This window comes from Palaemon carinicauda, chromosome 23, assembly GCF_036898095.1.
Source record: "Palaemon carinicauda isolate YSFRI2023 chromosome 23, ASM3689809v2, whole genome shotgun sequence".
NCBI classification, from domain to species: domain Eukaryota; kingdom Metazoa; phylum Arthropoda; class Malacostraca; order Decapoda; family Palaemonidae; genus Palaemon; species Palaemon carinicauda.
In genome coordinates this window covers 108,365,211-108,383,504 of record NC_090747.1, presented here as the reverse complement: position 1 = coordinate 108,383,504, position 18,294 = coordinate 108,365,211, and the positions used below count along the sequence as shown (strand labels likewise).

Below are 18,294 nucleotides of genomic sequence, written 5' to 3'. Positions count from 1 at the left end.
AATTTCAAAGAGTTATAACTGAATAAACACAAGCTTAAGAGGAAGTAGACTGTGACTTGGTCAACGATTCAGGTACTGTACCTAAAAAGATATCAATACTTATTGAAAGTACACACGAGATAGTAAGAGTGCCATTCCTCCTATTGGTAATATCAAGTACAAAAACCTTCACTTAATTTTGCTTTTAAAACAAGTACACAAAGATAATAGGTACTGGCTATCAGAGCTAATACCTATATATCTACATCTAGATAATTAATTAATAACTTTGAAACCATATAGAGGACACTTTTTAGTAATAGTGATTCATCAAAGAGAAATATTTTTTTGGCTAAAAGCAAACTGTCCTGAGCAGTTCAGCACTAGTTAGATAATGGTTTTATATTTAGGAATAAGAAATTTTGTTTAAATTTAAATGTTCATCTGGCTCAATCATATTTACTCAAACATTAAGCATAGTTTTAGTGCTAAACCTTCATATGGAAGTATTAAAGAGAATCTGTATTTAGAATATAAAAACCTTATGGATGAGCTTACCGCTTATTGACCCAACTCTGGCAGACATATTAACAAAAACTGAAGTGTGTTGTTGCTTGGGATCAGTCACTTTTCCTCCAATCATCCCTCCTCCTGCCATTAATATTTGATTAAAGTGCTTTGCCATCATGACTGGTCCAAAAGTATTAACAGCAAATGTTTCTTGAAATCGCTGAAATTATCAAATAAGAATCATTCTGTTCACAATATAAAAATATCTTACAGCATTTGCAAACATGTTAAATATCACCAAATTTAATAATTTGGATTTTTCCTAACTATACAAACACCAGAGTCTTTTTAAATAGGAGTAACTCAGCTTCCGCTGACCCGGCAGGGAGAAAAAAGGCATGAGTATAAGGGAGAAGAGAGACTAGGCCATTTTCCTGCATGGCCTGAATCACTATTCTAAAGGTGCCCAGCCTAGGGTTTGTGGGAAGGATGAACTGGGCAGTACAGTAAACCTCAAAAAGATTTTTTTACTTATCTAAAGGTCGTCTTATACACGGAAATACAGGGTGTCTCAAAAAAATGTACTCACTCTTTGAATGACGAGAAAACCTTTATTTATGAACATAGAGGAAATGAAATAGCATCGAATACATGAGACAAATTATCAAATTGATGACTATTATAAATGTACTCAGTCTTTTTTTGTGTTGCAGATATCCTGAATTACTGAAGCTATGGCAGGAAATCAACTTAGTTTCGAAGAAACTTTCTTTCTTCGAAACTAAGTTGATTTCCTGCCATAGCTTCAGTAATTCAGGATATCTGCAACACAAAAAAAGACTGAGTACATTTATAATAGTCATCAATTTGATAATTTGTCTCATGTATTCGATGCTATTTCATTTCCTCTATGTTCATAAATAAAGGTTTTCTCGTCATTCAAAGAGTGAGTACATTTTTTTGAGACACCCTGTATAAGCTATGATACAACGTATAAGCTCGTTCTTTATCTTTATATGCTATCCATCATTGCTCTAACTTAAGCTGTATTTATCTTTCTAGTTCATTATCTATATATGAAAACGGCATCTTGCAAGACAGGTTAGCATTCTGGAAAAGCTTAACTCACTAAAGTACTTGGTTCTTAGTCAGAAATTAGTTCCCTAACTAATTTCCTTGTGTAAACGAGACCAATTCTATATTGAGCATTAATAAATTTAAGTTTTACTTTCTTCCCTCATACACAGTATCCTTTCTTGATAATTCCTATAAACCTTATTTACATTCTTTCAGCACAGTAAGGTATTTAACGTATTCTGTAGCATAACAACCAAAGCCTATGTACAACTGAAATATGGCATTTGTCTAAAACTACATGTAAAATTGTCCCAACTTCAGGTGCAAAAAGTTAGGCCCCTTTCTAAATAAGTACTGTATATAGAGTGATACTGTATACATATATTCAAAGGAATAACAAATATCTGTCCCACTAACCTGAAATGTCAAGTCTCTTAAACTAGTTTCTCCTTTTCCCGTAGGACTGAGAATTCCACTTGCATTGAGAAGAAGATCCAACTTCTTATGCGTTGTCTTGACATGCTGAGAAGCCTCAATGATGTCTGTCTCTTTAGTGACATCTAGTTGAACAATATCAACTAATCCTGGATGCTGAGACTGCAATTCATAAAATAGTTGAATGTTATATACATGGGAAAACTTCAAAAATTTCAACAAGGTAAATGCAATCCCTAATTTTTTACAACCTATCTAGATACTTAATATTACTAAAATATTACAGAAAATATAAGTAAAAATAAGTGAGAAGCTATTTTAAGGCTTATGAAATGATGATGAGTAAAATACCTTAAAATTGAGCATTCTTAATATTAGGAGAAATAAATTTGGGTTTTTAAAAAAAATTCATTAATATTATCAATAACAAGTTTCACTGGGCCACTGACATAACATTTTTAAATTTCAATGGCCTGACCCTAAGGGTTTGTTCTTAATAAATATACAGCACAGTATATTAGATTTCTTTTAATACATTGCATCAATAACAAAATTGCAATTGAATAAAGTAAAATGCTAAAAATTTAAACAGAAATGGTTGAAATTCACACCTATACTTTGGATAGGGTAACTTTCCCTATGCCCACGACTTTGCGGCACATAACAAAAGACAGGCTACTAAACCCAAAAGGTAACCCAAAACTGAAAAGGCATGTCTTCTAAACACAATGTGCCCCTTTGTACTCCACAAACTCTACTAAAAAAAAATTTAGATAGAGGATAAGGCACTGGTAATAACTCCTTCAGGTTCAAGTTGAAATATTTCCTGTAGTGACCAAGGAACCTAACATATTTCAAAATTCATAAATGATTAGGATATTAAAAATAAAAAAGGCAAATACATAATTGTAATCCCATTGAGGAACATTTGCAACTTTATCAAGTTAGAGGTTCTATAAATACTTAGATATGTGGCACCTCCTCTGATGACCTAGGCAAAGGTAGTGAAATCTTATTGATTATGGTGAGCCTTGAGTAAAGTTCTTCAGTAAAGAAGAGCCTAGCATTTGTGAATAAGGAGTTAAAATGTTTCCACTAGTGCTGAAAAATATTCATTACTTTGTCTCAAAACGATATGCTAATAAACAGTAAGCCTTTAATACCCAGACTGGACACTGGCATCTTGACAGGGTCTGTTATTATTTTGACAAGAATTCTGGTAAATGAGAGATTACTGATTCAGAAGGGGCTAAATAAACATAAAACAATAAGGTTGGCACATCATCTACCATCTTGGCAGTAGCAAGAGCTAAGAGGAAGATGATGATCTCTGATAATTCATTAAACTCAATAGAGTGAAGATTCGAAAAATCCAAATAAATATTAAAAAAACACTATTTGTTCCAGGAGATACACTTAGACAAGGAGCCTCAAGTATAGAGGATTTGATTGTATCCTTAGTTTCTGGACTGCCAGACAGGTCAAATCCAATTTGCCCAAGCACAGATGTCAATATACATACACTTAATGTATGTCCTTAAATGGATGAAATTAAGGTGTTCTAAGAACACCTGAGGAAGGACTTGACAATATTATTGTCAAGGACAATATGGTTAGCTAATTCCTTTTTAGACTTACTTTGTAAATGTCTTTATGAGGCACTAACAGATATTACCCTACGGATAAAAAACCCTTTACTCAGAATAGATAAAGGAAACTTATCAGTCAGAAAGAGCAGGATAACGTTTCAGGTAAATACAATGAAAAAGAATGACTGTACAGAACTGGAATGCAGAAACTGCCTTAAAGCTTATAAACATGTTCAGATTGTCTTCTCCTAAGCTTCCACATTCACTAGAAGACCCGAGCATTCTGTGGACATGATTTAGTATTGACTGCTTTAATGGCCTACAGTTTTCCTATAACAAACATTGGGATCAGGGAGACATTTCTACCTTTGGTCCAACATTAGCATAGATAAAGACATTCGCTTACAGTAGATCTTTGGCTTTAGTCAAGGTTTTGAGTATTGCCATAAAATAAGCTAATTGGGATACGACTTCTCACTCTCTTGTTCTCCATGGGCCAGTGAAGTTAAATTTGACCAAGGTTGTATCACCCAATCTTTGTCTAATTTCTGATAATAGTGAGGGGTCTGACTTCTTGTGTTTCAAGATGCTACAGGCTAGGGGGCTATCCACCTTTCCATCAATAAAAGACTTGGTTTACACTGAGGAAGGTGGGTAATAAAATGGATTCCTTAGTCCTCCAAGGATTAAAAAGACACCTACAGTAGGTATAAGAAAACTCTAGTTACTAAGAGGGCTAGGCACTTCTCAACGGGAAAAATGGATGAAGACCGGTGCAGCTGTTCTTATGACAAAGCACAAAGTACGGATTAGTAAGTCATTCTGATGAAGCTTAATCTCAGGAATTCCTTCAAATCCGGAAGAATGAGTACATAAAAAAAATCTTAAAAACCCAAAAAGGACATCTAATTGCACAATTGAATTGACTTGTATGTCTCACAAAAATAGGAAATGAGGTTACAGAGGAACATAGAATGTCGACATCGATTACAATGGGCTGCTTTAGCACTTGATAAAGATCATAAAAGTTCAATAGCTTTATTCTACTTTCAACCAAATGGAGAGAGAAATATAAAATGCAACATTTATGTACTATACCTGAAGATCTTTCAAATGGTGAGCTGATGATGGATTTCTACAACAAGCTATCACAGTTACACCTGCAAAAAAAAAAAAACACAGTAGATGCATTGCATTCATAATCATAAATTGAAATAAAAAGATAGGGAAATTCTGAAAAGATTTTTGCCTTTCTGCAAATAGAAGAAAGAACATTTGTATGTTTTATGTAATTATTTTTACCCTGATAAACATAGCCACAAAAAGACAAAATACTGTATATTAAAATCAGATAATTTAATTTTAAACAAAATTAAAATCATCAAATAAAATTAAAATCAATAGCCTTCTACATTACATTCATAGTGCTATAGTACAGGAGTATAGCACTAATATAACTTCATCTTAAAAAACTGTTGTTCTTAATAAACTTTAATTCTTCAACAAATTCATCATGTATTATTTTTAATGATGACCTTAACTATTCAAATTGTTAGGGAGCCACAATAATTTTGCCAGCAAATAATCAAAACTTGTTTGCAAAATGAACCACATTTGAAATATTTAGTACAGCATGTTCCAAATGGTAACTCTTACCTCGAGCAGCAAGGGTCGAGCAGAACTGCAAACCGATACCTCTACTTGCACCTTGAATCAAGGCTGTCCCCATTGTGAATCAGTACTGGAAAAAGCAGAAAAATTTATTCAAACCAAAGAACTGGCATAATCCTCCCTCTGATGTGTATTTTGTATCATGAACAACGATTACCGACTTGCCCTAACTTACAACCTAGTCAACTGACATCTATACATAATGAAAACCAAAGAATTCTATGAAATACAATATTGGCAAAACATTTATAAATTCATCTTTGCAAATGAAATACAGGTTTAAGTCAATAGAAATAATATACTGTACACATATACATATGCATTTCCACAAAGGATTTATACCAGTCTTTATTTAGGAACTTAACCCCTTTGTAAGTTAGGAAGTCATTATATTTTGCAATTAATAAAGGGAAACATATACATAGTTAAGATGAGACATCACAAGAAACTAATCACGTGATTGAATCATGCAAATTTGCATTTGAATACAATACAGTATAGCACATAATGCCACAAATACATCCTATCTGAATCTTATTCATGCACTGTATTAGGTCACCGAGTGTTTCATGCTCTACGATTCATTTCAATAACACTTACAACAAATAAACCATCAAATTGACAATCTTGATACTGTAAATTCTTTCTTCACACTTTCTTCCCTTGTCCCTATTGCAAATTTCCTTAACAAGAAACAATAGTTTGCAATTTTGTAACTATTATAACCTTTCCTTCACTCCTTTCACTAATACTTCCCTTGCCTGCTTCTATGATCACATTCCTCTATATTTTTTATATTGCATTGCAGCCAATCTTATAACTAGGCCTATGCTGTTGTAAAATGACAGCACTATACATTATTCTTGCTCTGTTTCATACTTTGTCATGTTTTCACATAAAAATTAGTGAAGGTACATAATAGGTACATAATAAAATTCTTGATGAACGTAGGGGTACTTTAAGAGATACTGAATCCAAGTAAAAAACATGATATTTAGGCCTTAAAAAAATTATGGATTTGACCACACAAAGCCTAAGGTACAACACTACCAACAATGTATAAGGTTTGACTTTAAGATTCGGTGAGTGGCACACATCAAAAATGGTTTCCAATTGTGATCCCCACAACCAATCAATTTGGAGGGGTTAGCAAAACACACACAGACAAGTTTGCACCAACAAACACGGTCAGAAATGCATAAAACGCAAGCAAATCAGTTGGAAATAAACGGTTCATGTATTTAGCGTGAAGTTCAAGTACTACCAAATTATTACCAAGATTTAGATAACATGGGAATTTGTGCACACCATAAAACATACATTAGTGAAAAAAATCCAATTTAATATCTAATTTAAGCATATGTGGCATAAGATGTACTAATGAAATATTCATTAATGTTTTTTTCTTCAGATTAGCATTACTCTTATACGGACCAATTTCTTATTTGATTAGTGTATGTAGTTTTCTGTAAGAGGGTTTTCCTGTTACCAGATGGTTATTTTCAAGGTAAACAGTAATTTCAGTTATTTCTGTGTAGATTTGGCCTTGCCTAAAATGCAAAGGTTACTGAATTCCAAGATCATGTCAATCTGACAAGGTGACTATACTTCGACAAAAAATTTAGCAATAGCCTTAGACTTTGCCTTTTAGGTAAAATCCTTAGAATGTAATAGTGAGGTACAGTACTGTGTATCAATAAAATAATGAGAGATGGATCAGTAAGGTCTAATGTAACCTAATCTAGGATTCCCTCTTATCTAACAACCTTACAACGAAAATGTTACATCAATGTACCCAAGTCTAAACTCAAGTCATACCCATTGTCAACAGACTAATGTATCTTTAATCCTGAGTTTAGTGTTAGCAAAGGATTAACCTATCCTAAAATGTTATTTTCATTAGTAAAATAAATTTTTGAATATACTTACCCGATAATCATGTAGCTGTCAACTCCGTTGCCCGACAGAATTCTACGGAAGGGATACGCCAGCGATCGCTATACAAGAGGGGGGTGTACTCACAAGCGCCACCTGTGGCCAGGTACTGCAGTACTTCTTGTTGACACCACCTCAATTTTTCCTCGGTCCACTGGTTCTATGGGGAGGAAGGGTGGGTCAATTAAATCATGATTATCGGGTAAGTATATTCAAAAATTTATTTTACTAATGAAAATAACATTTTTCAATATTAATCTTACCCGATAATCATGTAGCTGATTCACACCCAGGGAGGTGGGTGAAAACCAGTGTACATGTATATCAAGAAGCTAAGTATCCCGTATTTCATATTATCAGTTATTCAAAATAACAATGAAATTATAAGTACCTGGTAAGGAAGTCGACTTGAGCCATTACTCTGCCTTAAATAAGTTCGTCTTCCTTACTGAGCGCAGCGTTCCTCTTAGGAGGCTGAACAACTCTAAGGTGCTGAAGTATCAAGGGCTGCAACCCATACTAAAGGACCTCATCACAACCTTTAACCTCGGCGCTTCTCAAGAAAGAATTGACCACCCGCCAAATCAACAAGGATGTGGAAGGCTTCTTAGCCGACCGTACAACCCATAAAAAGTATTCAAGAGAAAGGTTAAAAGGTTATGGGATTATGGGAATGTAGTGGCTGAGCCCCCGCCTACTACTGCATTCGTTGCTACGAATGGTCCCAGGGTGTAGCAGTACTCGTAAAGAGACTGGACATCTTTGAGATAGAATGATGCGAACACTGACTTGCTTCTCCAATAGGTTGCATCCATAACACTCTGCAGAGAACGGTTCTGTTTGAAGGCCACTGAAGTAGCCACAGCTCTCACTTCATGTGTCCTTACCTTCAGCAAAGCAAGGTCTTCTTCCTTCAGATGAGAATGTGCTTCCCTAATCAGAAGCCTGAATAGTAAGAAACTGAGTTCTTAGACCTTGGAAAAGAAGGCTTCTTGATAGCACACCATAAGGCTTCTGATTGTCCTTGTAAAGGTTAAGACCTTTTTAGATAGTACCTAAGAGCTCTAACTGGGCAAAGTACTCTCTCCAGTTCATTCCCCACCAAGTTGGACAGGCTTGGGATCTCGAACGACTTAGGCCAAGGACGTGAAGGAAGCTCGTTTAGCAAAAACCGAGCTGCAAGGAACATGTAGCCGTTTCAGATGTGAAAACAATGATCCTGCTGAAGGCGTGGATCTCACTTACTCTTTTAGCTGTTGTCAAGCACACGAGGAAAAGAGTTTTTAATGTGAGGTCCTAAAAAGAGGCTGATTGGAGAGGTTCAAATCTTGATGACATAAGGAACCTTAGGACCACGTCTAGATTCCAGCCTGGAGTGGACAACCGACGTTCCTTTGAGGTCTCAAAAGACCTAGGGAGGTCCTGTAGATCTTTGTTGGTGGAAAGATCCAAGCCTCTGTGGCGGAAAACCGCTGCCAACATACTTCTGTAACCCTTGATCGTAGGAGCTGAAAGGGATCTTACTTTCCTTAGATGTAACAGGAAGTCAGCAATCTGGGTTACAGTGGTACTGGTTGAGGAAACTGCATTGGTCTTGTACCAGCTACGGAAGACTTCCCCTTGAGACTGATAGATTCTGAGAGTGGATGTTCTCCTTGCTCTGGCAATCGCTCTGGCTGCCTCCTTCGAAAAGCCCCTAGCTCTTGAGAGTCTTTCGAAAGTCTGAAGGTAGTCAGACGAAGAGCGTGGAGGTTTGGGTGTACCTTCTTTACGTGAGGTTGACGTAGAAGGTTCACTCCTAGAGGAAGAGTCCTGGGAATGTCGACCAGCCATTGCAGTACCTCTATGAACCATTCTCTCGCGGGCCAGAGCGGAGCCAACCAACGTCAGCCGTGTCCCTTTGCGAGAGGAGAACTTCTGAAGTACCCTGTTGACAATCTTGAACGGCGGGAATGCATACAGGTCGAGATGGGACCAATCCAGCAGAAAAGCATCCACGTGAACTGCTGCTGGGTCTGGAATCGGAGAACAATACAACAGGAGTCTCTAGGTTATCGAGGTAGCGAACAGATCTATGGTTGGCTGACCCCACAGGGCCCAAAGTCTGCTGCAAACATTCTTGTGAAGGGTCCACTCTGTGGGGATGACCTGACCCTTCCGGCTGAGGCGATCTGCCATGACATTCATACCGCCCTGAATGAACCTCGTTACCAGCGTGAGCTTTCGATCTTTTGACCAGATGAGGAGGTCCCTTGCGATCTAGAACAACTTCCACGAAAGAGTCCCTCCCTGCTTGGAGATGTAAGCCAGGGCTGTGGTGTTGTCAGAGTCCACCTCCACCACCTTGTTAAGCTGGAGGGACTTGAAGTTTATCAAGGCCAGAAGAACCGCCAACAACTCCTTGCAATTGATGTGAAGTGTCCTTTGCTCCTGATTCCATGTTCCCGAGCATTCCTGTCCGTCCAAAGTCGCACCCCAGCCCGTGTCTGATGCGTCCGAGAGGAGACGGCGGTCGGGTTTCTGAACAGCCAAAGGTAGACTTCCTTGAGAAGAAAGCTGTTCTTACACCACGCGAGAGAAGACCTCCTCTCTTCGGAAACAGGAACTGAGATCGTCTCTAGCGTCATGTCCTTTATCCAGTGAGCAGCTAGATGATACTGAAGGGGGCGGAGGTGGAGTCTCCCTAACACGATGAACAGGGCCAGCGATGAAAGTGTCCCTGATAGACTCATCCACTACCTGACTGAGCATCGGTTCCTTCTCAGCATGCTCTGGATGCATTCTAGGGCTTGGAAGATCCTTGGGGCCGACGGAAAAGCCCGAAAAGCTCGACTCTGAAGATCCATACCCAGGTAGACAATGGTCTGGGATGGGACGAGCTGGGACTCCTCAAAATTGACCAGGAGGCCCAGTTCCTTGGTCAGATCCATAGTCCATCTGAGAATCTCCAGACAGCGACGACTTGTGGGAGCTCTTAAAAGCCAGTCGTCTGACGGAGCCGGACACAAGATCATGGTACTGCTGCACAGTCTGTGAACTGTCAACCATGGGGAAGCGAGGAAGTACAGTGACAACCCGAAGCTGTCTAGACTGTCTGGGTCGTACAGACAACTCCTTATCGGGTTGCTGAGGTTGCCGCACTGCGTTACAACAAGTCACTTCTGCTGGTTGTTGAACGTCTTCCCAGTGACACACTGACTCCGTAAACAAAAAATCCTCTAACAAGGACTAAGCTTGGACTGCATGTCTTGCAACACAGCTCAAGGTCTATGGGAGCAGGTGTGGTAACAGACGGGGTTAGCGACTGAAGTGGAACCATTACCTTCCCTGGAAGCATGTTATGCTTAAATAAAAGTCCATTGGAGGCTACGCAGCTAAAGGCTCCTCTCCAAATGACAGAGTCCTCAAGGGAATATCAGAAGGAGGGAGAAAAGCACTTTCTCATCTACAGGGACCATATCCGAGAAAAGCTAAGTTCTCTCAGTGAGGGTTTCACTGGTGCAAAAGCAGCAGACTAGAAGGCAACGTTATGAAACTGCTTGACAGTCTAGTGAGTTGGCAACAACCAAAGATGTGTGACTGAGAAGCATGCGGTAAGGTATGCAGAGCATGCTGTATGCAGAGCATGCTGTATGCAGAGCATGCTGTATGTAGAGCATGCTGTAAGGTAAGCAGAGCATGTTGCATGGCGTGTAACATTTCTCAGAAATTCCATGACCAGTGCTAGATTGAGTAATATCGCATTACTGTCCATTGAAAGTGCACGTGCCGAGGGAATTGATTTAGACTGTTTTGTTGATGAATTTGATAGCCGGCATGATAATCGTAGAATTAAGCTGCACTAAATATACGTACTATAATCTACTTCACCTCAGGAAAGGGAAACTCGCCCTGTTGGCAACACTGCATTACTTCATGCATGCTTGCATGGGGTTTTAATATCAACATAATATTTACATTACATTCATAACTCATGATTCATTTTTGTTTTGAAGATATTTTTGCCATATTTTTGCGATTTTGTTAAAAATATATTGCAAGGAATACATATATATTTTTTTAAGTAATACGAATAACCTCCATTATCATAATGTTTGTGTAGGCATACATGTATATGTTTTACAAATGCAAGTTATGAAAGTAATGAGGTGTTATTATTGTCATTTGTTATTTCAAAGTTGAATGGGAAGAGGCTCAAGTTGAGGAGAAAGTGGCAGAAGCATGCGTTGAGGTGGCTGACTCATAGCATGAGGTTCCTGCCTCAAGAGTTGCGCTTGCCTCAAGGGTTGAGGTGGCTGCGCAGAGAGAGGCTCTTGACTCACGAGTTGAGGTTCTTGAGGTGTGAGCTGCGAGAGTTGAGGTAGCGGCTGCGCAGAACGCAGTTCCTGTCTCACGAGTTGAGGTTCTTGAGGTGCTAGCCTCAAGAGTTGAGGCTCTCGCCTTGAGGAAAGTTGAGGTAGCAGCTGCGAGAGCTGAGGTGGCTGCCTCAAGGATGGTAGAGGTTGTCGTACCTCAAGAGGTTGTTGCCTCGAAGATGGTCTAACTGCAAGAAACTCTTGCCTCAAAGGAAGAGGAGGATGTAAGGCATAAGACTCCTGTTCCCATTGTTGAGGTTGCCTTAAGGAAGGTGGAGGTTGCTGCACAACGCTGGTAACTGGCAACTCCCAACGCGGTAGCTCACGCATGGAGGTAGCTTGAGGAACCTCAACTTCGTACGTCTGGCAGACTGGACTGCGGTGAGGAGGAGCGCTCGCAGGAGGAGGTGTATTAACCTTCTCTGCCTGAAACTCCTGCATCAACACCGCAAGCTGAGACTGCATTGTCTGCAGTATAGACCACTAGAGTTTAAGAAAGACAACAACAAACGGAGCTACTGTCCGTTGAGACTGAGGGTCTAAAACAGCTGGTGCGGCAACAGACGGAACTACTGCCTGTTGCGATACCACACTCTCTCTGGGAGGTGTGCAGTTGTCGTACTGCAGCAAGTCCGAACTGACCCAGTGCTAATGGCTACACCTAGGAGTTGGACTTGCGCGGAAGGGACCGACTTGCACTTAAAAGCTGTAAGATTTGGTCCATGGTTTCTGCGAGAAACCTCTTCCGCAGACAAGGAATAAAAGGGCTCTCTCGTCTTTGTGTGGGTGGGGTGATCACGTCGGCAACATGTGTAGATACACCCGAAACCACGGAGGGAAACGTCTGTTCGTCGATCAAGGCCTGCTGAACCCATAAGTCCTTCGACATTACTTCTCCCCTGGGCTTGGGAGCTTATAAGAGGTCCCAGACTAGGCGAACAACTGGCACGAACAGACGAACCCTCGAACGCAACACTGTAACACTTTGCGTTTATCACTTATCACTTTTGATTTTCTGTTTGCACTTATTTCACTGAACTCGAAACTTTAAGTGGTTTGTACCTGAAACACGCAATTCTATCCTTCCTTATAAGTTAGTAATTGCGAAAACAGAATTACAATGTAACAGAAAAATATAATGAAAGATAAATAATTCAGTGGCTGGAAAGAGACTAAACACTAGATCAAATAAACTACGTTTAAAATCTCTCACCGCATAAAGCTTGAGAACAAGAATAAAACTCTAGAATCGTTTACCTACTTCCCCTTAAGAGACTAGGGAGAAGAGCAAAAACGATAACAACGTTACTCGCTTGAATGAAACGTTTATCCTCCTCTCTCCCCCTCCGTCTCTATCTCTCTCTCTCTCTCTTGACTTAGAACCTGAGAGATGAGCCCAATCATATATATCGTTAAAACATATTATTGTTAAAGGAAAAAAACTGAAAGATTTCCCAAATAAAAAGTTCCTTTATTAGATTAAAACCATTAAGCTAAGAAAGAATGAACAAAACGCTAGAATCGGTTTACTCTTACTGCAACGTGACACCGTGAAAATTCTCTCTCTATCGTAACGATAGAGCGCAAGTTGAACGTTCTGAACGTCAACAACTGCAGAGACAAAACAAAACGTTAGTTCAACTTTGAAAACAGTACGAGACTATCAAAGAAATTCTTTCAAAAACATTAAAATAGCATAATATGTTAACAGGTAAAAACGAAATGACGGGCTCAATGTTAATTAACTTCGGTACCAAGAAAAGACCGCCTACTATTAGGAAAGGTCGAATATAAACAAATATAAAAATTAATTTTAATAAGTTTATAATAAAAGGAAGTTAATCGAAGAGGCCTATAAAAGGCGGAGAGATATAAAACAAATCTATAACTTTTGTTAAGCAAAATTAAGAAAGAGAGTCTATACTCTCTTAGACACCAACACTTCCGTCTAAGGGAAGGGTCGGCCATTTAAAAGTGAAAGAGAGTTCATACTCTCTTCGTCACCAAAATTAATCAAATTAATTCCAAAAGCTAGCTAAGCTAATGATAAAACTTCCTGAATAGCGAAAGCTAAACTCTAGAGCAAATACATCACCAAATCGTGAGCAAAAACTCCAGAATCAACAGCGTATCCATGTAGGTCTAGCCGGAGGCACGACAGAGGAAAAATTGGGGTGGTGTCAACAAGAAGTACTGCAGTACCTGGCCACAGGTGGCGCTTGTGAGTACACCCCCCTCTTGTATAGCGATCGCTGGCGTATCCCTTCCGTAGAATTCTGTCGGGTAACGGAGTTGACAGCTACATGATTATCGGGTAAGATTAATATTGAAAACTCCAGAATCAACAGCGTATCCATGTAGGTCTAGCCGGAGGCACGACAGAGGAAAAATTGAGGTGGTGTCAACAAGAAGTACTGCAGTACCTGGCCACAGGTGGCGCTTGTGAGTACACCCCCCTCTTGTATAGCGATCGCTGGCGTATCCCTTCCGTAGAATTCTGTCGGGCAACGGAGTTGACAGCTACATGATTATCGGGTAAGATTAATATTGAAAAAATACAACTAGGCAAGCTACCAATCATAGAACATCAGTAAACTCTAGCGAATGCACTAACGATGACAAAACACTGTATAGCCTATTTCAAACTTACACTAACTAGACAAAAACAAGTTTCAAAAGGCCAATATTAGCCTTGCCTTAAAAGGTCATATGTAGATTATGCTATGGAAAGCTTGCTAGATTTGGCTGGAATCTTAAGAAATTTAAGTTTGCAGTAAATGCTAAAAGAAATTTCAATTGTGATCAATTACAAAACTGAACTGTCATAAAAGAAAACACCACAATCTATAGCCATGTTAATGGCTATGCCTACCAAATCCTAGTACTATGCTCATTCCTTATAGTATATTATGACCCAATTGACATTGCCTACTGAATGTCTTGTAAAGCTACAAAATAGCTTTGCATGCTGTATAAAAAGAGCTACTCGCCAAGGGGTAAATGATTAGGAAACGTTTTAATTTACAATGCTTAAAGTCAAAATATGACCAGGTTACATTAAGCTTTACAGTGTCACAATTGAATTCAGCCTACAGTTTCTCTCAAAGTGTACGGTACTATTCTGCAGTCTTATCAAAAACTTCTTGAGCTTTTAAACTCAGATTGGTAAAATAGGGTTATCGGTGTACATATGTACTGTACCAGTATATACCCTTTTACCATTCATAGATAAGACTAAATAGATATTTCTATTGTCAATCTTACTCTTTCCGAAGGAGTTTCTGAAATGCAACTTTTCCTAGAAACACTCCTTTCTTGTATAAACTTTTCTTCTTCTATGTTACATTAGGGTACAGTATAGGTGCAGGAGGCTTTGTCCTCCCTGTAACTCAGCAAGCTAATTTAGATCTGAGTAAGTGGGGATAACCGGCATTTGTAACAGATTGGGTACACATAATTTGTTAGGTAAGGTAAGGTTACGTGGAGTTTATTAGGTTAGCTAAGGTTACGTGGAGTTTATTAGGTTAGCTAAGGTAAGGTGGAGTTTATTAGGTTAGCTAAGGTAAGGTGGAGTTTATTAGGTTAGCTAAGGTAAGGTGGAGTTTATTAGGTTAGCTAAGGTAAGGTGGAGTTTATTAGGTTAGCTAAGGTAAGGTGGAGTTTATTAGGTTAGCTAAGGTAAGGTGGAGTTTATTAGGTTAGCTAAGGTAAGGTGGAGTTTATTAGGTTAGCTAAGGTAAGGTGGAGTTTATTAGGTTAGCTAAGGTAAGGTGGAGTTTATTAGGTTAGCTAAGGTAAGGTGGAGTTTATTAGGTTAGCTAAGGTAAGGTGGAGTTTATTAGGTTAGCTAAGGTAAGGTGGAGTTTATTAGGTTTGGTAAGGTAAGGTTAGGGGGAGTTTATTAGGTTTGGTAAGGTAAGGTTAGGGGGAGTTTATTAGGTTTGGTAAGGTAAGGTTAGGGGGAGTTTATTAGGTTTGGTAAGGTAAGGTTAGGTGGAGTTTATTAGGTTTGGTAAGGTAAGGTGGAGTTTATTAGGTTTGGTAAGGTAAGGTGGAGTTTATTAGTTAAGGTAAGGTAAGGTGGAGTTTATTAGTTAAGGTAAGGTTAGGTGGAGTTTATTAGGTTTGGTAAGGTTAGGTGGAGTTTATTAGGTAAGGTAAGGTTAGGTGGAGTTTATTAGGTTTGGTAAGGTAAGGTTAGGGGGAGTTTATTAGGTTTGGTAAGGTTAGGTGGAGTTTATTAGGTTTGGTAAGGTAAGGTGGAGTTTATTAGGTTAGCTAAGGTAAGGTGGAGTTTATTAGGTTAGCTAAGGTAAGGTGGAGTTTATTAGGTTTGGTAAGGTAAGGTTAGGGGGAGTTTATTAGGTTTGGTAAGGTAAGGTTAGGGGGAGTTTATTAGGTTTGGTAAGGTAAGGTTAGGTGGAGTTTATTAGGTTTGGTAAGGTAAGGTTAGGTGGAGTTTATTAGGTTTGGTAAGGTAAGGTGGAGTTTATTAGGTTTGGTAAGGTAAGGTTAGGTGGAGTTTATTAGGTTTGGTAAGGTAAGGTGGAGTTTATTAGGTTTGGTAAGGTAAGGTGGAGTTTATTAGTTAAGGTAAGGTAAGGTGGAGTTTATTAGTTAAGGTAAGGTTAGGTGGAGTTTATTAGTTAAGGTAAGGTTAGGTGGAGTTTATTAGGTAAGGTAAGGTTAGGTGGAGTTTATTAGGTAAGGTAAGGTTAGGTGGAGTTTATTAGGTAAGGTAAGGTTAGGTGGAGTTTATTAGTTAAGGTAAGGTTAGGTGGAGTTTATTAGTTAAGGTAAGGTTAGGTGGAGTTTATTAGGTTTGGTAAGGTAAGGTGGAGTTTATTAGGTTTGGTAAGGTAAGGTGGAGTTTATTAGTTAAGGTAAGGTAAGGTGGAGTTTATTAGTTAAGGTAAGGTTAGGTGGAGTTTATTAGGTAAGGTAAGGTTAGGTAGAGTTTATTAGGTAAGGTAAGGTTAGGTGGAGTTTATTAGTTAAGGTAAGGTTAGGTGGAGTTTATTAGTTAAGGTAAGGTTAGGTGGAGTTTATTAGGTAAGGTAAGGTTAGGTGGAGTTTATTAGGTAAGGTAAGGTTAGGTGGAGTTTATTAGGTAAGGTAAGGTAGAGTTTATTACATAAGGTAAGGTAAGGTTAGGTGGAGTTTATTACGTAAGGTAAGGTAAGATTAGGTGGAGTTTATTACGTAAGGTTAGGCAAGTTTACGTGGAGTTTATTACGTATGGTTAGGCAAGTTTACGTGGAGTTTATTACGTATGGTTAGGCAAGGTTAGGTGGAGTTTATTACGTAAGGTTAGGCAAGGTTAGGTGGAGTTTATTACGTAAGGTTAGGCAAGGTTAGGTGGAGTTTATTACGTATGGTTAGGCAAGGTTAGGTGGAGTTTATTACGTATGGTTAGGCAAGGTTAGGTGGAGTTTATTACGAATGGTTAGGCAAGGTTAGGTGGAGTTTATTACGTATGGTTAGGCAAGGTTAGGTGGAGTTTATTACGTAAGGTAAGGTAAGGTTAGGTGGAGTTTATTACGTAAGGTTAGGCAAGTTTACGTGGAGTTTATTACGTATGGTTAGGCAAGTTTACGTGGAGTTTATTACGTATGGTTAGGCAAGGTTAGGTGGAGTTTATGACGTATGGTTAGGCAAGGTTAGGTGGAGTTTATGACGTAAGGTTAGGCGGAGTTTATTACGTAAGGTTAGGCAAGGTTAGGTGGAGTTTATTACGTAAGGTTAGGCAAGGTTAGGTGGAGTTTATTACGTGAGGTTCGTAAGGTTAGGCAGAGTTAGGACATTTTAATTAATTCATCAACTGTGACATAACCTCTTACAAATGCTCCAAAACAGGATAGTAGGTTAAAAAATAATATTGTGTCTATTCACATGTTCAACAAAAATCATTACATTGATGAATAATCGCATTCAAATTATATAACGAGTCAACTTTCATACAATATATGCAAGAATGCTAGCACAACTAATGCTGTAAACAGGTATCATTATTTCAAAATTTTATATTTGAATTTTGTAGTTCAAAATACACTAAAAATTACATAAAAATCTAATCTCAAGTTAGAAAAATGCAATAAACATCCATAGTAGTATGGTTTTAGCCTAAACTAACTAGTATTATAATAGTCCGAGTCAGGGCAACATTTTCTAAACACTTTTTCCTATAAGCAAGCAAACTTCCGAGTAATTTGAAAATGATCTTAATTTTCACCAAGACCAGAACTATAATTTTACCCTAACCTTATGTTAAAAAAATAAGGATTGCTTAAAAAGGAAAAATGAGAGAATCATCAGTTGGTGAGCATTGGGTTTCATTGTAGAGAATTACATGGCAATGTAACCTAGGAAAAAAACTACTGTTTCTTATAGAAAAAATTACGCTCTCTTCAAAAATGACACTCGTTCCCGTCGCAAATTAATAGTTTCAGAAATATATATACATCTATATCCTCCAATAATGGGGGACCCCCAGTGGGAACTCGGGGTTTTGGGTGGGGAAATCATACTGGGGAATCGATATATAAACGTAAAACAAGCATTTTCTTCTCTATACATTACCTTCTTGAAATTATAATAACCGGAGGAAAATACAAAACAGTATATCTGGATAAACTTTGGAGGCGCCGTTACAAAGATTGTGTCATGGAAAAATACAGTAACCAGTGCTGCCAATGTCCAATGTAGATCAAATGTTATTTTGTGACCTGTCATACTACTAGGCT

The 18,294-nt window shown here is 38.5% G+C and overlaps 1 protein-coding gene across 4 annotated transcripts in view; it reads right to left on the bottom strand.

Moving 5' to 3' along the window:
• The window catches only part of LOC137617358 (C-signal-like), a 98,948-nt gene that overhangs the window by 14,987 nt on the left and 65,667 nt on the right, over positions 1-18,294 (bottom strand). For all 4 annotated transcript variants that reach the window (XM_068347382.1, XM_068347380.1, XM_068347383.1 and 1 more), the window contains exons 2-5: positions 5,247-5,331; positions 4,689-4,750; positions 1,984-2,163; positions 538-709 (exon numbers count right to left, since the gene is read on the bottom strand). In XM_068347382.1, coding sequence (XP_068203483.1) covers positions 538-709; positions 1,984-2,163; positions 4,689-4,750; positions 5,247-5,319 — 487 coding nt within the window. In that variant the 5' untranslated portion in view covers positions 5,320-5,331. The remainder of the gene's footprint in view (positions 1-537; positions 710-1,983; positions 2,164-4,688; positions 4,751-5,246; positions 5,332-18,294) is intronic.